At 43.5% G+C, this 21,018-nt stretch overlaps 1 protein-coding gene across 4 annotated transcripts in view; it reads left to right on the forward strand.

Annotated features, from left to right (window-relative positions):
* The first annotated feature begins 12,077 nt into the window (after positions 1–12,077).
* LOC118744123 (peptidyl-prolyl cis-trans isomerase FKBP8) overlaps positions 12,078–21,018 on the forward strand; it is a 20,323-nt gene continuing 11,382 nt past the window's right edge. The window contains exons 1-9 of one of the 4 annotated variants that reach the window (XM_036476856.1): positions 12,078–12,173; positions 12,231–12,293; positions 12,352–12,729; positions 12,787–12,930; positions 13,480–13,562; positions 13,641–13,782; positions 13,855–14,022; positions 14,081–14,170; positions 14,238–14,378. In XM_036476856.1, the coding sequence (XP_036332749.1) occupies positions 12,358–12,729; positions 12,787–12,930; positions 13,480–13,562; positions 13,641–13,782; positions 13,855–14,022; positions 14,081–14,170; positions 14,238–14,378 (1,140 nt within the window). In that variant the 5' untranslated portion in view covers positions 12,078–12,173; positions 12,231–12,293; positions 12,352–12,357. Of the gene's footprint in view, positions 12,174–12,217; positions 12,294–12,351; positions 12,730–12,786; positions 12,931–13,479; positions 13,563–13,640; positions 13,783–13,854; positions 14,023–14,080; positions 14,171–14,237; positions 14,379–21,018 lie in introns of all 4 variants that reach the window. The other 3 variants (XM_036476855.1, XM_036476857.1, XM_036476858.1) reach the window with 3 other exon arrangements.

Here is a 21,018-nt window from a genome sequence, read left to right on the forward strand (position 1 = left end):
TGCAGCTTCCCGACACTCCTCTTCGTACCAGTTGTTCTTTCGGGCTCGCTGAAATCCGACTACTTCTTCGGCGGCGGTACTTAATGAGCGGGACATGTGGTTCCACTGCTCGCATATGTCGGTTTGTTGAAGAGTGCTCTCTGAGAGCAGGTGTGAGAGTCGAGTAGCGAAAGCGCTGGCTGTCTGTTGTGATTGCAGTTTTTCGACGTTAAGCTTTCCTTGCATAAGTTGCGTTCCAGATGCTTCACGAAATTCACGATTTGCAGGAACAGCTGTTTTCTCCATTAATAAACCTTATGGGAGGTGGTCACCTGGAACGACTTCCTGTAAAAACCTGCAAATCGTGAAGCATCTGGAACGCAACTATATTTGGGCGCACATTTTTTGCTGCACAGAGGCGGGTGCGTATCTTGGCTGCAACAAGATAGTGGTCCGAGTCGATGTTTGGGCCTCGGAGTGTGCGTACGTCTAAAACACTGGAAGCGTGCTTTCCGTTTATCACAACTATCGATTTGGTTTCTCGTTTTTCGATCCGGAGACAGCCACGTAGCTTGATGGATCTTTTTGTGCTTGAACCTAGTACTGCATACTACCATGTTTCGGGCCCCGGCGAAGTCGACCAGCCTCAATCCGTTCTCGGACGTTTCGTCGTGGAGGCAGAATTTTCCTACGGTGGTTCCAAAAATCCCTTCCTTGCCCACCCTGGCATTGAAGTCCCCAAGCACGATTTTGATATCGTTACGGGGGCAGAGCTCGTACGTGCGCTCCAAGCGCTCTTAGAAGAGATCCTTGGATGCCTCATCCTTCTCTTCCTTGAAGAATCTCGCTTTGATGCGGATTATGGCTAGACGCTCGTCCACCGGGGTGAACGACAGTACTCGGCGACGGAGTCTCTCTCCCACCACAAATCCAACTCCGAATTTGCGCTCCTTTACATGGCAGCTGTAGTAGACAACGTCGAAACCGGTTTGTCTGCAAACCAAACTTGACAAGGGATGACGGAAATTCGTTCCAAAATAAATCATAATAGACGAGATTGGCAGAGTTTGATATGGACTTCATCATCTTATAGGAAATGCGGTCGAAGCCAGGGGTTTTGCCTTTGGATTTGTCGAGGCACATGGTTAATTCTATGCTGCTTATAGGCTTTTCAAGCGTTAAGCTTAGTTGGTGAACGGAATTTTTAGAACACCTGAAACTGTTGGAGAAATTAGAGTCGGCTGAATAGTTAGACCAGTCAGCAGCGAAGTGGTTGGCAATTATTTTTGGGTCGGATAAGGTAATGTTATTGGTTTTAATGATAAAAGGGGGTTTTGAAGTGTTTCTGGTACTGAGCCTGTTAACTTTGTTTCAAATTTCGGCGACTGAGGAACTCGTATTAATGGATTCGGTAAATTCAGTAAATTTGCGCCTTTTTTCTAAATTCATCTCTTTCCGAAATTTAGCATTGGCCTTTTTAAATATAACAAGGTTTTGATGTGTGGGGGTTATTTTGAATCGGTACCAAGCTTTCATTTTTTCTGATCTGAGATTTGCGAGATCTCTATTCCACCACGCCACGTTGGGCCTTATAAAGCGAGTAGCTTGCGGGATTCCCCATTGCAAAATGTTTTAAACTTTTGAGATGCGGCTTTCCCTTGTTTTTGTTTTTTAAATACCGTATTTATATCAGGGATGGGAAATAATCATAATTTTTTATAATTTAAATTAAAAAAATCAACATGTTGTAAGTGTTGTATAGCAATTTTATGTATACTCCCATTGAATAACTCAGTGAGAGGGGAGACCAGTATTTGCATGTATGTATTTATAAAGAAAAAATAATTATTGGTTCAAAAATGGTGGGTAGGCACTGTGGCCAATGGCAAAGTTCGTTTGCCACCTCTGCATGGTTGTAAGTCATGCAGACTCCGCAAAATGCTCCGGAAGCAGTGTCCGGAGGATGCATCAGACTAGGCCGAGCATACTTTGAAGTGCCATCTAATTAGAACTTTAGAACTTAAGAAAGTTCAATTACATGGCAGTTGAGAAGTGCATGTGCAAAAATTTCCTAAATTGCATAAAGGAAATTTTTGCACATGCAGCAGTACATAGCATGTATTTAGGCGCCTGGTGTTAGCAGACGCGCCTAAACACCCATATCTGTATTTGTATGTCATACCGTAATTTATAATGTTTTTTATTTTTAAAATTTTACTAATAAAAGTTATAAATAATAATTAAAATATGATTTGATTTAAAGTTTTTTTGATCGTGAATAATGATTATCCTTCAATTTTTATTTTTTCACTCAAGAATAAAGATTATCTTGCGATTTTTATTTTTTCACTCATGTATTATACTCAGATTCTGAGTTTTATATTTTTACTTGAGCATAAGGATTACTTTTGATTTTTATTTTTTTCGCTCAGGTATAATGTGTCTTGCGGTTTTTACTTTCCACTCAAGAATAATGATTGACACCTGATTTTTATTTTCTTTCCCCCAACATAAAACTCAAAACTTTATACAACCAAGACCATATGAGCTGTTCGCATGTAATTTTATGAGAATATACTTTTTATCATGGGGTACCACCCAATAATAACGAAACGTTTGAAATTCTACGCTCATAGGCAGAAAATCGTCATCGAAGTGAAACAAGACCGTTTTCATGCTTTTGGCATACGCATATGTATGTATATCCTTAATACGAAAACAGTAACTTACAGATCGTTAAATTTTGACAATTTTCGTTTGTTAAAGGTGTTGTATATTTTCTCCAAACAAATTGTACTCAAACACGCTTTTTATATGAAAAAAACGTGCATGAGCGTAAAAAAAAAATAAATGCCAAAAATTAACGGTAAGTCATAGCATCTTCAAACTTAGACTTTGTTGTACTAAAATTAACCGGGCTACAAAACTGCTTACCCAAATTTCGTCTAAAGAGGGTAATTAAAAAGTGAAATGTGTTTTTTTTATTTATTTAGATAATTATCTTTAACTTTGCGCGAAGTTTGGTAGTCTAATTTTTGGAGTGTTGTTGCTTATAAAGAATTAGCGAAAAATAAAATATGTAATATGTTTAGCAACTTTCATAGAAATTTTTTAATTTAGCGATGGTCAAAGTGGAAAAAATTAAGAACAAGTAAAGAAGTATAAGTTCGGGCGAAACTAAATTTTATATACCCGGCACAGGTATAAAATAACGTCGTTTCAACTTTTTCTAAACTACCTTTGCATGATGAGCAGGGGTGTTTTTAACTAGACATTGAGTAACCGGCCCTAAGTTTGATAGACATCGGTAAAGCGATTACCGGGATATACCTTTTAGGGCCGGTTACTCAATGTCTGGTTAACACTAATCTGCGGTTAAACATCGTTATCGATGTTACCGACTCCCTGTTATATGCATGGAGTCGAAGACGTCGGTAACGATGTTTAACCGCAGATAAGGGCCGGTTGCTCAAAGACTGGTTGACACTAATCCCCGGTTAAACATCGTTATCGACGTTACCGACACTGTGTTATATGCATGGAGTCGAAAACGTCGATAACGATGTTAACCGGTGATTAGTGTCAACCAGGCTTTGAGCAACCGGCCCTTAGTGTTAACCAGACATTGAGTAACCGGCCCTTAGTCATAAAGTGGGCGGCGCCATGCCCAATTCCTAAAAGTTTATAGCAGTCTTGTTTATTGTTAAGAGATTCTTGTAAGTATTAACTTGGAGTAAATTAGCGTTCTCAGTTATTTAAATATCGTAGTTTTCGTATATTTAAATATGCGGGAAGCGGGTATAATTTTAGATGATTTGAATAATTTTCAATGAATTGCTTGAAATAATTATAAAAAATGAAGTCGTTTCATTAAATCCACATTTTAATTTTGAATAAACGAAGGATAATAGCTATTAAATAAAGTTACGCTCGTTTAACATTGATAAAAAGGATAAAATGATTGCATCGGATGTCAGTAAGTGAGCATTGCACGAAGCAGCGGGCAGTTCGGCTTGAGTAGCGAAAGTGGCAAGACGTGTGTGTGTGGTTTTATTATTCTTTAAATTCTTTATGTTATACAAATTCTCAACGCCTACATTTGAATAAAGGCTCTAAACATTGTTGAAATAAACAAACATTATATCGCTTTTAGTTTAGAAGGGGATTATACCCAAAGAGTTTGTGAATTTGCTCAAGCCGAACAACATAAACGGAGAAACCATCTTCGAACGAAAGGCAAAAAGAGTAAGCAATATTTGTCGCTGTACAAAAGTTCTGAAAACGCTGTACATAAGTGCTGATAATTCTGATTGGAATCTCAGCATTTACAAATATCATCGACTCAGCAACAGCGCTGCTGCTCGAAGAACGGACGATACGAAAAGCAGAGCAACGAAGTCGAAACGCAAATTGATATAGCAACGGCTTTGCGTTTAAATTCTACAACAACGATACAATAGTTGTGGCAACGGCGAGGAGTACATTGGATTGCAACGAAGTCGAAAAAAGCGAGGATCGACGGCGCAACGCAAGTGGAATATAGCAACGGCGGTAGCAGCAAGAATGATAGAATACAAGATTGCGCCGATTGCAGCAGAATTCGTGGGAGTAATTTTGGCGTGACGCCACCGTAGAGTTGACAGCTGAGAGCGGCAAATAAAACAGCTGTCTGGTGATGTGTTGAATAGTCAGTACCCAATACTTGATTCTGTAACCAGTTAGCGACAAGTTTTGGATCGATATCGCACTTGTTGACGTAAAAGTATTTCATATTATACGTCCACAAAACCAATACCGATTCGAAAATTGTCGCTAACTGGTTAGAGAATCTGTCTACAAAAATGATATCGTCCGATTCAGCTGGAACAAAAATACTTCAAACAAGTAAAAGTTTCTCCGTATTATGGCCTTGAACCGACATATATACATCTTTCATTTGAATCAGTATTAATAGCTCTATTGGCTCCTACATTCGGGTTTTGATAGTCGAGTCTCCCCTGAACCGTTTTTTCCATATTTCTGGCCTATGTGCGCTTTTATTTGAAACCTAAATGTTTCGGAACCGTGTATCAAGAGTATTGGATACTTAAAAGTATTAACTCAGCACATCACTACTGCTGTCATCTCGACATTGACGTCAGAAAACAGCTGAATCTGTCAAATTCATTGGGAGCAGATTAGCGGTATTGTCACCTTCTGTATTCTCTCCACCGTGGAGTAGCAGCACAGTAACGAAGTCGAAAACAGCGAGGATTGACTTACATACATACTTAGCAACGGCTCTGCGGCGCAACGCAAGGGGAAAAATAGCAACGGCGAGCAGTAGCACAGCGACGAGAGCACGAAAGTTGGGACGACGCGGAGACAACGATTGGGATTTTGCGACACCAACTGCTGTGTATGCAACAACAACGACGAAAGGCAAAAGCATTCCCACACAGCCGGTTCTACGTACCGGAATGACTCGGGTTTTACCCGACCAAGGGCTGTTGTTGCGGCGATCTAACCCCGTTTAAGTCGGCGAAGTATCTCAGAAGTTGTTCGTCCATAGGGCTACATTGGCTACGCTTTCTTCTACTCAGGGCTGGCATCGAGTCAAACCCAGGGCCAATAAACCTACACCTGCTGTGTATGCCGGAAACGACTACACCACAACTCCACCTCAGACAAGTGCAATGCTTGCGAGGGGTGAAGTCACCTCAGAGTCTGCTCAGGACTACGGAGACATCGGCAGTGGACCACATCTTTTGTGGCCCCCTGCTGCTCAAACAGAGCAGCCTCCACGACTAACCCCAGTCCACCTGAGCAGTCCCACACAAGCACCACAGCACAACAACATAACACAATAGATCACACCACAACTGCTACAGACCACAGAACACACATAACCGCACCACCACCCACACGCCGTCGCCAACAACTCCTGGTTCCTCATACAATCTGCACGGTATGTCAGACCAGGATATTCCGTAATGTGACATCAGTCAAGTACAACACCTGCCTTGGCTGGTGCCACTTTAGGGCATGCTCAGGTCTGCGCACCACGCGAAATTGGACGAGGAACTTCGAGGGCCCGTGTTGCGCTGCTCGGTCGCAGATATCAACTGCGACGCCTCCCGCCACCACCACCGGGCGGCAACGACCTCAGCAGCGCACAAAGCCAACTGCTGCACGACCACACACATCCCTCACACCCCGCATCACCACACGTCTCCCGAACCACATGAAGCTCCTTCAATTTAACTGTAACGGGCTTCAGAGCAAGATCGAGGAGATAAACGTCTTTATGGGAAGGCATGGCATATTGATAGCTGCGATCCAAGAGACGAAGTTGCACAGCAATTCAACACTGTTGAGTTGTGCCGGGTACAACGTGGGTAGTGGTGGTGGCTTAGCGTTCATCACGCACCACACTGTGCAGTATCGTCTTATCGAAGCAGACATCGACTGCAGGGATACCACCCTAGTATGTCAGAGCATTGCTATCCGGTCAGGCGATGTTGAGCTCGAAATATTTAATGTTTAAAAAATCCCCTGTCACATGCTTTCCGGCAGGATATCAACCTGACATAGGTGCGCTCCTCAGAGGTGAAAACTTTATGGTAGTAGGCGACTTAAATGCGCACCACGATCTTTGGCACTCAAGCCTGTCAAACGATCGTAGGACTTGGCTGAGCAGATAGACGATTCGCCATTCTGCACAATGAATGGCGACGCACCCACCAGGATTATGGGCAGCTGCTGCAGCTCGCCAGACATGACAATAGTCAGCGCTGGTCTGATAAACAGCATATCATGGCAACCTACGCTGACTTTGGCATCAGACCATCTGCCCATAGTCATCTCGATCGATAAACCAACCGACTTTGCTTCCGCGGAGCACCGAACATATATCAACTTTTCTAAAGCTGATTGGAAAGGCTTTGCGGAATTTACTGAAAACACCTTCGCTGCTCTCCCACACCAACCGACGTCCACCTTGGTGATCGTAAGTTCCGCAGGGCTGTCACCGCTGCTGCAGCTCGCTTCGTACCGGCAGGATGTATCACGGACCCACGTACAAATTTCCCTGCTGAAGCGGCTGTTCTAGCCGATGAGCGTGATAGCCGGAAGCGGAAGAAGTGGGAAGAGCATCAGAAGACCTGTAACTTCACCTCTGGTGTGAGTAAGCTTTGGTCAACCGTGAGGTCACTGTCCAATCCGACGAAGCACGACGACAGAGTCGAAATTTCTTTCGGCGACCATGCTTCGTCGGACCCGGCCGGCAGTTCATACTGCATCCTCCGGTGGACAAAGCCAAGCGTCGAGTGATCAGAAGGCTGCACAAACTGCCAACAACCTGTGCCCCCTTGCTTTCACTTGCGGTGAAGTTCAGGTGGCCATCGGGAAGGCGAAAGCCTCCAAAGCCATGGAGTCCTGCGTAGGTAACGTACCTAACGGAGGTCCTCAATTTGTCTGTGGCCACTCTCATCATCCCAGACATCTGGAAGGTGGGGAGAGTGGTCCTACTGCTCAAACCGGAGAAACCTGCAAACATAGGAGATTCTTATCGGCCGATAACACTCCTTTCCCCGGTAGCGAAGACACTCGAGGCCTTACTGCTCCCGTATTTCACAAACCACTTGACTCCAGCGAAGCAGCAGCATGGTTTCCGTAAAGTGCACAGTACAACAACAGCACTTAACGCCATAAACACTCAGATAACTCGTGGCCTTAACCGTAAACGTTCCTGTGAGAGAACGATTCTAGCAGCGTTGGACCTGTCAAAGGCTTTTGACACTGTCAGCCATTCCACGCTACTAGAAGATATGGAGGCTTCCTCTCTCCCACAGAGGCTCAAACGGTGGTCAGCAAATTATCTGAGTGGTCGACACTCGTCGGTAATGTTTAGAGACAAATCGAGCAAGCTTAGAAAAATAAAACAGGGAGTTCCACAGGGTGGTTTCTTTTCCCCGCTACTGGTTAACTTTTACATTTTAAAGCTCCCTCAACCACCAGAGGGAGTCTCGATTTTCTCTTACGCCGACGATTGCTCGATCATGGCGACTGGGAATGGAATTGATGACCTGTGTTCGAAAGTAAACGGGTATCCCTCCGAACTTTCTCGCTTCTTCACTGTAAAGTGTCTAGCCCTCTCCCCTACGAAATCCTCTGCGACCCTGTTCACAACCTGGACGAAGAAGGTCAGGCTACCGCAAGGAATTCACGTCGATGACACACCAATTCCGACGGTGAATAATCCCAAAATACTCGGAGTAACATTCGACAGCCTGCTCTGCTTCTCTGCGCGTCAATAAAGTACACAGCCGCAACAAGGTCCTCAAGTCTCTAGCCGGCAGTACTTGGGGCAAAGACAAAGAAACATTGCTGGCAACATACAAGGCAATAGTGTGGTCGCCGGGGCCTAGTAGGACGCAGTAGATGAAGCTACATACAGTACAAAACACAGCACTTAGGACATCGACAGGATGCCTCCTGATGTCACCAGAACACCACCTCCACGATGAGGTGGCAGATGTGGCCACCCAAATAGACAGCTGCTTGCAGAGGAGCCCTCGTCAAGGCACGTCAGGAGGCATCTATATGAACCGACGGACGAAGTCGAGAGCTTCATTAAGAAGCCTCTGGACCCGGCAGCTTACAGACAGGGACGCAGTCTCGAGTTATGTAGACTCTAGACCTGTGAATGCCGTTCTACGCACACAAACACCGGACATTGACGCGACGGAGCTCCATCTGCCTCGGGAGACCAGAACAACAATAGCCCAACTTCGCTCTGGCTACTGCAGCAGGCTAAAATCCTACATGAGTAGGCTAAATGCGGATGTGCCGAATGAATGTCCGGCATGCGGAGAGACCCCTCACGACTCGAAACATCTCTTCGCTTGCCCGGAAAACCCCACAACCCTAACGGCGTCGTCCCTGTGGAGCGACCCCATAGAGGCTGCACGCTTCTTGGGGTTGTCGTTAGTGAAACTCGACGACAACGACTGAGATATCAACCGATCTGGGCGGGGTTGTTGTAGCCGCTACAACAACAACAACAACGAAGGCAAAAGCAAATACAAGGAGTGGTGCACCGAGCAAATTCAATAAAGGAAGACAAGAGAGCACCGACAGCGCAACGTGTTCTTAACGTAAAAGAAGGAGAAAATCCATGCAACGAAAACTTAAAGCAAAGAGGTTGAACGAAAAATAGAGGAGTTTCAGAATAAATTTTGGTAAAGCTGAGAGTTAAATTAGAAAGTCTCACGGTCACGGAGTTAAATAAACTACTCCGAAGAGAGAGTTTAACAACAAATGGCAATAAAGCGCATAAAATTGCCATGTTAATCGAAGCATTAGGAGGTGACGAAATCGAGACTGAAGAAGTGGATGAAGCGGAGCCGTGGCTGTCGTCCATCAACGAATTAAAGGAGATGATATGCAGCTTAGCGAAGTCGGTGAGTGACATTAGATCAGGGGCACAACCACCAGCGCCGGGTGGCATTGTGGATGTAGAGCAGATAGTAAGGGGAACTTCGCAGCCGACGACGTCTTCAATTCTGACACAAGCTCACTCTAATATGCACGACATTATTGGCGTTTTACCAGAATTCGATCCCTTGAAGAAGTCGACGTCATCTCAACAGTTCGTGACTAAGGCTGAGCAACTGCAACGTATATACGGTTGGAGAGAAGAATTAATATTGTTCGCGGTGCAGCACAAAATGAAAGGGGTAGCAAGGGATTGGTTAGACGCCCAGCCCGTTTTCCAAACATGGGCTAATTTTGTGAGTATGCTAACGAACGATTTTCCATGTACGGTTAATTCTGCGGATATTCATAGGGAATTAGCACAACGTAAGCGCAAACATCGAGAGTCATTGGTAGACGAAGTTTTTTGGAGGATACATCGATAAATTCATATGTCATCAATGGTTTAAATGACATGCATTTAACGCGGTTGCTTTTGGCAATGAATATTCAGACAACTAACGATTTGCTGAGGTCAATAGAAAATGTAGCAGTAAATCACCCGGCGGTCGTGCAACGGCCACCTCAATCGAAACCAGCTGAGATGACATACGATACCGAACGCAAGCAGGACCAAAATGTTATAATTGCAACGAATATGGGCATATTGCGGCAAAATGTCCGCGCCCATCTAAGAAGCCGCGGTGTAGTAAATGTTCTAAGCCAGGTCACGAGCCGAAAGACTGTAAAGCTGGGGCTACATCTACAGTTGTAGAAATCAACATGAACAACGATCATTATAGAACATATTTGTTTGGGAGGCCGAGAATTCGAGGCGCTAGTTGACACCGGAAGCGATCATTCGTTGATCAGTCAAGTGTACCAGCAACGGTCAAGCGCATATCTATTTTTAAACAGTTCGAGGGATTTGGCGGTTCACGAGTCGAATCAACGGCAATGGTAGAGGTTGAAATGAAGTTAGGCAATGAAATGGAACACGCTCGTTTATACATTGTACAAGATGACGTAAGCAAGGGCAATTGAGAGAGTCGTATGTGGGACGATTACCGTGCTCTCAACGCGGTCACAGTATAGAAGCAGTTTCCCATGCCAATCGTTGAGGAGCAGTTGGCAAAGCTTACCGGAGGACGATATTTTACTATGCTAGATATGACCTCGGGGTATTACCGGATACCGCTAGAAGAAGATAGTAAAAAATATACGGCATTCTTAACGCACGATGGACTTTTCGAGCATAACGTTATGCCGTTTGGTCTAGTCAATGCCCCGATGTATTTTCAAGAGATGGTGCTCCGACTAATCGCTAGTCTTGAAAATAGAAAGAGAATTATTAGCTACTTGGATGAGGTCATCATCGCGACACCGACGATCGCTGAAGGTAAACAAGTGTTAGCAGAGTTTTTAAAAGCAGTTAGAAGTACGGGCTGGAAGTTAAGACCTTCTAAGTGTACGTTTCTGGAAAGTGAGGTGAAGTTTTTGGGTCACATCGTAGCTCAAGACGGCATACAGCCGAGTAAGGAGAAAACCGAGACTATTGACAAGTTTCCATGACCGAAGACTGATACGGAGGTTCAGCAATTTCAAGGCAGCCTTTCAAGTAAGCCAATTTTAGTTATTTATGATTTGAACAAACGCCACGAAACTAGCAGCAGAACTAGCAGCTGCCAAAATGGATAAACAAAAATTCGCGCCAAATATTTTCATTAGTCAAATACACCGATCAGCTGATTACTTGCTAGTTTCTGATAGTTTTTCGTTTCTCTACTTTTTCGTTATTTCGCTCTCTGCGAGCTTAATTCTATCAATTTTCTCATTCTTCTTCTTCCTGATAATTATCTGCTAGAAAAGAAAATAAACAAAGGCATAAATGCAGAATACGTACAATTCTCAAATTAAAAAAATTCATATGGGGATCGATAGAGATCATTGAGGTGAGTGTAACGATGTATTTTTTTTTTGGGAAACAACAACTACAACCATTATTAAAGGGGTTTCAGTGCCTTTTCTTCGCAACACAGAAAGAGAATTCTACTTTGTGAGGGTTATAATCCATAAGTGCGGCCGAAGGCCGCCTACGCAGGAAGGTGTTCTGTGCAAAAGGTGTTCAGCGCCTTTTCTTCGCAACACAGAAAGAGAATTCTACTTTTTGAGGGTTATAATCCATAAGTGCGGCCGAAGGCCGCCTACGCAAAAAGAAGTTTATACACAAAAACCCTGTATACTTTTTTTTCCATATTAATTCCATTTTTGTGAAAACTATGAAAAGGTATATGTATAAATATGTATATCAAATTAAAGAGAATTAAATTCTCTATCAAAATTTTCCAATTCCTTGAAGAGGTTTTCGAGAAATATTAATTTGAGAAAATGCTTAATTTGAACTTTGACCTTTAATAATTGTTGTAGTTGTTGTTTCCCCAAAAAAATAAATATACCGTTATGTTCACCTCAATGGTCTCTATCGATCCTATTTTTTTTTTTTTTAATTCGAGATTTGGTGGTATTGTGCATTTGTTCCGAAACAAAGCCCTTGTGTCGTTCGAATTACGAATTGAACTAGAGTAGTAATGGCATATAAAATATGGTATATCGATAATTCGATATTGATTGTGATCTCTCAGATAAATTGACATAACGCTGAGCAGCTGTGAGTTGAATTTTGTGTGCTGACGAAGAAAAAAATTTGGGTTGTTGTAAATACTTTGCTACTACTCGCAGTAAGACAAAATTTTATATTTAACCATAGATTTTATTTATTTAGTTCAGTAAGTTAGATATACCGACGAAATATACAAATTTGGCTCCTTGCACGGATATTTTTTTACGTACACATAAAGGTGAGTGTTGTCATATGAATAATGAGGATTATTTTTATGTATAAATATGTAATACCAGGCAACCATGGATACTGAAAAATCCAGCAATAGTTCATTTGAGGATCTCTCAAATATAAATGAGGCAGAGTCGAAGCCAACAGTCGCCGAGGCCGACAAAAAAACTGACTTGAAAGAAGAAGATGAAAATAACCATAAAGAGCCGAATATCCAAAAAAATCCAAAAGACGAAGGCCATGAAAGCGCTTCAGCAAGGGACGATGAGTCTTGCGATGTGTTAGGGAACGGTCAATTAGTTAAACGTGTTTTAAAACAAAGTACAACAGGCAAACGTCCCACTCGAGGTGATTTGGTCACAGTTTCATTTACTGGGAAATTGCCCGATGGAACCGTTGTTGAACAGAAGAAAAATTTTCAAATGCATGTGGGAGATTTTGAGGTGAAAGATTGTTTCATGCTGTAATATTTTTATACTGACCAATATTTTTAAATACAGGTTGTGCAAGGTCTTGACATGGCGATTCCACTTATGAGCGTTGGTGAGGTTGCAGAGATAAGAATCGATACAAGATTTGCTTATGGGAGCTTAGGTTTTAAGAATGAGAACAATGAAAGTGCAAGTGTGCCAGCCGATGCAAATGTATGAATAAAACAAAAGCAGGGACGTGAACCGGCTTTGAACCGGAAAACCGATTTTTTCTATTAATTAACTGAACCATTAGCCGAACCGAAATTTTCCACAAATGTTTGATCCGAACCGAAAACCGAACCTCTTTCCATAAAGGTTTAAAGGTTCGTTTCAACCAATTTTCAATAGATAAATGTACCAACTTTTTTTCCTTTTTTTAAACATGGTAATACCTACCATGTTTGTTTACCATGTGACAATATCAAATGTAAAGGCAACACCCATCTCATTTGACAGACACTTGACCCTTAACCTTGCGCGTTGTTGCACTTGACACCTAAACATCCGCGTTATTGTGTTGTTTTTAGAACCCTTAAACCGAACCGAAACCCCGGTTCAAAGACCAAAAAGACCGCTTTGACGAACCATTCCAAAAGTGCGAAAACGGTTCGAACCGCTGTACCGAACCGACCAAATTTTTCATCCGGTTCACGTCCCAAAGTACACAAAAAGAACAAAAGTACTGCATTTCATGACGTTTAAGTTTTTGTATTTCCACAGCTAATATATGAAGTGCATTTATTAGACTCCAAAGGCGAGGATTTCTCAGACTTAAAATCGTACGAAGTACGCCGGAAATACGGGTTAGCGCAATTGTCATTAATTTTGTATTTGTATTGTTTATTAGTTTATAAACTCTTAATTTGTTCAACATTTTGCAGAACCAGTAAAAAAGAAAGGGCTAATTTCTGGTATAATCGTAACGAATTCAATACCGCAATTCAATTGTATAGACGTGCGTTAGAATACTTGGATGATCGCGATGGTGACCCCGACAGCGCCTTCGATAAAGAAGATTTAGAAGTAAGGTTTAAGATAATCAATTCATAAACTTATTTGCTGACATTTAGGATCTAACCTTTTGTTCTAATTTAGCTTTCTAATAGTGACTTGCAAACGTTATTGGAGGATCGATTAATTGTGTACAACAACCTAGCAATGGCTCAAATTAAAATATCAGCTTTTGATGCCGCTTTAAAGTCGGTAGAAAATGTTTTACGTTGTCAGCCAAATAACTCTAAGGCTTTGTACCGTAAAGGACGAGTTAGTACATCACAAAAAATAATTAAAGATACTCAATTATACCATAACATCCTTATAGATTCTAGAGGGAAAAGGGGATACCAAGGGAGCTATAAGTTTACTTCAAAAAGCCGCTACACTCGAACCAGATAGCAAAGCAATTCAGCAGGTAAGTGTTGTAGCACGTTAGTGTTCCAAGGTTTTATAAGTAATATCACTTATTTAAAAAATAAAAGGATTTGGCAAAGTTGATAATTAAAGCACGAAGAGAAGAACATAACGAAAAAGAAATGTATCAAAAAATGTTGGGACAAGCGAAAAAACTCGAACAGAAACACAAACAACCGCAAAAACAGCAAAACATTGAGAGTTCAAAGGTATTTATATATTACACAGGTAGTATTATAACTTATAACCCGTGCAAAAGCAGACATTCGACAATTTAAGAAAATCATCCAATGGCCGTCGTCGCATAGTGTTTTGGAAAAAATGTTCTGCAACTGAATTTCAAAAATCATATAATAGTTTTCCTTTTTATTTTTTTGTATTAGAAAATATCGGGAGAATTCAGTTAAAAATTTCAAAGCAAAACCTAAAGATAGCTTTGTTACTGGCATTTTAACGGATTTTTTTCAAGTATTACATTTGTTGTATAGAATTACTATTTCTTTATGTCTTTATTAACTTAGAAATTAAACGAATACAAGTTGCTTTTACACACGGAAAAATCTGACTTTGTTAGCGTCGCTAGAAAAGTTGAATGAATTTAAGTTGGTTTCAGTTAGTACAAACGAATGTTGTTGTTGTAACAGCATACAAATTCCCCAAAGAGATTTTGGGGAGTGTTGCTGGAGTGACAGTCCTTGGCCAGATATAAATCTGGGTCGTTCCGGTTACGTAGACCCGACTGTCGTGGGAACGTACAAACGAATGTCAAACAGCTATGTTCGTCTACTGCGGCTTTTGATGTTGCCACTTAACTACTGCGACAAGTGTTTGGGTTGGTCCCTACACCACCCCCTTCCAGACCTAACAGCGGACAACGTAAACACGGTAACTGTTGTTGTTGTTGTAGCAGCATACAAATTCCCCAAAGACTTTTTGGGCAGTGTTGCTGGAGTGACAGTCCTTGGCCAGATATAAATCTGGGTCGTTCCGGTTACGTAGACCCGACTGTCGTGGGAACGCAGGTAACGGTGTATGTTGGTGATGTATCGCTGCTAACTCGTCCCTGGGGAAGTAAGCCGGCTTAAGTCTGTCAATGGACACCGTCACTTGTCTTGATCCAATCAATATTGTATACGTCTTGGGGTACCTGTTAACTACTAGGTACGGCCCCTCATACGGCGATTTCAAAGGCTTACGGATAGTGTCATCTCGTAAAAATACGTGACTGCAGAATCTCAGGTCTTTTGGCACGAAAACGGTATGCTTTCCATGCTGTGAAGTTGGCGTTGGCCTAGCCATTTCCAAATGTCGCAAATCCCGCAGGCAACTCTGCTCATCTACAGGCGTGCTGACGTCGGCCTCCAGGAAGTCGCTGGGTAACCGGATAGGTTGTCCGTAGAGCATCTCTGCAACGGATACATCCAAGTCCTCTTTCACGGCCGTTCGTTAGCCTAAAAGCACGATGGGTAGGACGTCGACCCAGTTCGCGTCTGCAGCATCTGAGGGCAGCTCTCAAAACACGAGGCCATCTCTCCACCAACCCATTAGCTTGAGGGTGGTAGCTGGTTGTTTGGATGTGTTTGACGCCTGATAGCTTGGCTAGTTGTTTAAACAACGCACTCTCGAACTGACGCCCCTGATTCGTAGTAATGTACTTTGGTGTCTCAAACCGGCTTATCCAACCGTTTAAAATTTCTCTTGCCACTGTCTCAGCGGTCATGTCCGCTATAGGGATAACCTCCAACCATCGTGAAAAACGGTCGACACAGGTTAAGCAGTATGTATATCCGCGCGAAGGGGCTAACAGGCCGACGATGTCCACATTAACATGTTCAAAACGCTTCCCGGGGACCGAAAATTGCTGTAGTTCCCCTTTCGTTCTGTGCAACTACGCACCCGCGCTCGTACATCGCTGCTTACTCCTTTCCAAACGAAACTCTTTAAAATAAGTTTAATTGATGCCTTCGCACTAGGATGTGATAAACCATGGATCGCATTGAACACCACCTGTCGCAAAACGTCCGGAACGTATGGACGAAGTGTCCCCGTTGAATTATCGCAAATGATTTGTACGCTCTTACCCGGAGCTTGACTTTTGACCAGGTGTAACGAAGTGGGCTGACCATTTAACAAGCTCCTCAACTCAGTTTGCCTGGGGATAGTTTTTCCCACTTTTGATCGAGAGCATGCGTGAGCGGCTTAAATCTGTAAATATTGTGAAAATCTTTCCATCCAAAAAATAACGGAAATACCGCACAGATTTATATATGGCCGGTCATATGTGCTATACCGCTTCTCGGTTGGTGTAAAATTCTGGGAGTGGAAACCTAACGGGACCCAAACACTGTTCACCCGTTGCCGAAGAACGGAACCTACAGCGATGTCCGAAGAGTCGGTCATGAGAGCGATTGTCGCGCCCTTCATCGGAAAAGCCAACAATGCAGCCTCCGCCAATTGCCTCTTAAGATTTTCAAAAGCCTCCGTCGCCTCTACTGTCCAGGCAATAACTGTCGGTCGTGTTTCTTGCTAGGGCCCATGAGTCGCTGTAGTGGCGCTTCGATGGCGGCAGCGTGCGGTAAAAACGTCTGTAAAAGTTGACGGCCCCTAAAAATCTCAGTTCATGTACTTCCTTCGGTTTCTTCTATGCTATGATGTCATGAGGCAGTGGTTTAATGCCTTTGCATGAGACTAGATGGCCCATAAACTCTACCTCCTCCCGGGTGAGTTGACATTTCTGGCTGTTGATGATTAAGCCCTTTTCGAGGTAGGGGAAAGCGAACGGCAATCTCATTACTGTTTCATCAATGAAACGCTGGAACGTCTGTGCTGCGTTCCTAAGTCCGAACGTCATATACCTGAATTCGAACAAGCCGAACGGGGTGAGGATGACCGTTTTCGGAACGTCCGCTGGGTGTACAGGGATTTGGTGGTAAGCCTTTTTACAGTCAATTACAGAAAAATAGTTTTTCCATACAAGTCCCCTCCGAAATCCTGAATATGGCGTACCGGATAGTTGTCTGGCAAGGTCTTCGCTTTCAACCGCCTATAATCACCGCGAGGCTGAAATAAACTTACCCCTCTTAATGAGATGATGCTATATGGTAGTTTCATGATTTGGCAAATCGATCGGGCGCTCGTTGTTCTATCAATGATCGCCTTACTCTTCATGTCAACCAGAATCTCGAAATGTTTTAAAAAATCAGCATCCAATATAGGGTACGCTACGTCAGCAATTACAAACAACCACGAACATTTTTTCCGCAAGCCCAGGTCCAACACCATACGCTTAGTACCATAGGTACTAATTTACGTGTTGTTTGCAGCTACCAGTCTAATAGGCGCCCTCGATCGCTTGTCGCTACAACTTTTGGGTATCACTGATATCTCCGCACCCGTGTCTTCAAGAAATTTTAGTGAAGATGTCCTATCTCGGACATAAAGGCGGCTGCAGTTATTATCAGCCTCCGCAGGAGCCACTTTGAACGGAGGACTGATTAGTTTTCCAAACGTTTCTGACCGAAAGCACATGGCTGCCGGCATCGTGTTGCATTTTCACGAAAAGTGCGGTGATACCAACAAGTGTCGTGTGCTGGTTGAGTTGTCGTCCTCCGCGAACTGGTAGATGACGTTGTACCCGAAACAGCATTGCTGCTCCGCCAAAAGCTGCTTAATGAGCCTCTGGACTTCGTCCGTCAGTTCATATAGATGCCTCCTGACGTGCCTCGGCGAGGGCTCCTCTGCAAGCAGCTGTCTATTTGGGTGGCCACATCTGTGGCTCCCAACCAGAAACTGCTTGCAGAGCATCGTGTTGTGCTCCCTAATTGGGAGCATTTTCGCCTCATCGTGGAGGTGGTGTTCTGGTGACATCAGGAGGCATCCGGTCGCTGTCCTAGGTGCTGTGTTTTGTACCGTCTGTAGCTTCGTCCACTGCGTCCTACTAGTCCCCGGCGACCACAATGGTGCTGCGTAGTTTAAAACCAGCCGGCCTATTGCCTTGTATGTTGCCAGCAACGTTTCTTTGTCTTTGCCCCAATTACTGCCGGCTAGCGACTTGATGACCTTGTTGCGGCTCTGTACTTTATTGACAATAGCGATTGCTTGCGCAGAGAAGGAGAGCAGGAGATTATTCACCGTCGGAAGTGTCATCGACGTGAATTCCTAACGGTAGCCTGACCTCCTTCGTCCAGGTTGTGAACAGGGTCGCAGAGGATTTCGTAGGGGAGAGGGCTAGACACTTTGCAGTGAGAAGCGAGAAAGTTCGGAGAGATACCCGTTTACTTTCGAACACAGGTCATCAATTCCATTCCTAGTCGCCATGATCGAGCAATCGTCGGCGTAAGAGACAATCGAGACTCCCTCTGGTGGTTGAGGAAGCTTTAAAATGTAAAAGTTAACCAGTAGCGGGGAAAAGACACCACCCTGTGGAACTCCCTGTTTTATTTTTCTAAGTTTGCTCGATTTGTCTCTAAACATTACCGACGAGTGTCGACCACTCAGATAATTTGCTGACCACCGTTTGAGCCTCTGTGGGAGAGAGGAAGCCTCCATATCTTCTAGTAGCGTGGAATGGCTGACAGTGTCAAAAGCCTTTGACAGGTCCAACGCTACTAGAATCGTTCTCTCACAGGAACGTTTACGGTTAAGGCCACGAGTTATCTGAGTGTTTATGGCGTTAAGTGCTGTTGTTGTACTGTGCACTTTACGGAAACCATGCTGATGCTTCGCTGGGGTCAAGTGGTTTGTGAAATACGGGAGCAGCAAGGCCTCGAGTGTCTTCGCTACCGGGGAAAGGAGTGTTATCGGCCGATAAGAATCTCCTATGTTAGCAGGTTTCCCCGGTTTGAGCAGTGGGACCACTCTCCCCACCTTCCAGATGTCTGGGATGTTGAGAGTGGCCACAGACAAATTGAGGACCTCCGTTAGGTACGCTTCCTATGCAGGACTAAAATTTTTCCGCATCAGCATGCATATTCCATCGGGACCCATGGCTTTGGAGGCTTTTGCCTTCCCGATGGCCACCTGAACTTCACCGCAAGTGAAAGCAAGGGAGGCACAGGTTGTTGGCAGTTTGTGCAGCCTTCTGGTCACTCGACGCTTGGCTTTGTCCACCGGAGGATGCAGTATGAACTGCCGGCTAAAATAGCTCGCGCATCGCTCCGGGTCCGACGAAGCATGGTCGCCGAAACAAATTTCGACTCTGTCGTCGTGCTTCGTTGGATTGGACAGTGACCCGCGTTGAGATCCCTGATACGGGGATCTCCGAGATCGGCCTGACGAAGGCTATCACGCTTATCGGCTAGAACAGCCGCTTCAGCAGGGAAATTTGTACGTGGGTCCGTGATACATCCTGCCGGTACGAAGCAAGCTGCAGCAGCGGTGACAGCCCTGCGGAACTTACGTTCACCAAGGCGGACGTCGGTTGGTGTGGGGAGAGCAGCGAAGGTGTCTTCAGTAAATTCCGCGAAGCCTTTCCAATCAGCTTTAGAAAAGTTGATATATGTTCGGTGCTCCGCGGAAGCAAAGTCGGTTGGTTTATCGATCGAGATGACTATGGGCAGATGGTCTGATGCCAAAGTCAGTATAGGTTGCCATGATATGCTGTTTTTCTGACCAGCGCTGACTATTGTTATGTCTGGCGAGCTGAAGCAGCTGCCCATAATCCTGGTGGGTGCGTCGCCATTCATTGTGCAGAATGTCGAATCGTCTATCTGCTCAGCCAAGTCAGTTCCCCTGCGATCGTTTGACAGGCTTGAGTGCCAAAGATCGTGGTGCGCATTAAAGTCGCCTACTACCATACGGTTTTCACCTCTGAGGAGCGCACCTATCTCAAGCAACGGTTGCAACGTTTATGGCTTGCATTATGTCAAATTTGAGTAGAAACTGAGTGCGTGAACTCCATTTCTGGATTTTAATTATATGGTGTATATTAAAATTATGAAATGATTTCGAGAATTCGGTACGCATAAACGTAGTAACTGTGCGTATAATTTGTCAAGTGATTTTATTTTTTTGTACTCTTGCTATGACATGAATATCGTCTATGTTTTTGCAAAACCGCCCATCGCCCAATTGCAAAACCGCCTATCTTACGGCACTCAAATTTTACAGGAGAGCGAAAAAACGGTTTATTCTTTAAAGGTATTGCCTTAATAAGCGGTATTTTTTCTAGCTATTATTTTACAAATCTGTTGTTTTAATAACAATTTACCAAATCTCATTTTTGCCACAACGACGGTTTAGGCGGTTTTGCAAAAACATTGACGATATACATATCGTCTATTGTTGGGCAGTATCGATACCAAAAGTACTCAGAACTCGATCCTCAAAAGGATCGGCAGTGCCCGATTTTTAAATTATCGATACTGAGTACTCCAAAGTAGCATTCAATCGACGTTATTTGATATTAATATATTCAGGGCTATCACGGAATCCATCGTAGAAAATCTACGAATTCAAATGCCTGCTACGAATACGAAAAAATTGCTATCACTAAATCCGAGTGAACTCGAAAATATCGTTACCAGCTTCGAAATCAGTTAATGCAAAGGAAACAACAGACATTTATGTATGGCATTTTGCTCACGCTGCCCCATCAGGCGCAATGGCCGAGTGTGCAAAGCACTAGACTGCCAATTGAGAGAGCCGAGTTCGAGTCCGAGTCGTGGTTCTGCGGAGATTTTTTTATTTAATTTTTGTTTATTTTTTTAATAAATATTTTAGTTTATTTTTAGCTTAGTTTTTATTATTTTAAATAGAAAAATATTTTTTTCTTTAAAGTAATTTTTATGATATTAAAGTAATTGGTTTATTTCCTGATAAATTGTTGCTAAACTATTATTTCCTCGATTC

Source organism: Rhagoletis pomonella, unplaced genomic scaffold (assembly GCF_013731165.1).
Source record: "Rhagoletis pomonella isolate Grant_MI unplaced genomic scaffold, Rhpom_1.0 Rhpom_scaffold_00008, whole genome shotgun sequence".
Lineage (NCBI taxonomy): Eukaryota > Metazoa > Arthropoda > Insecta > Diptera > Tephritidae > Rhagoletis > Rhagoletis pomonella.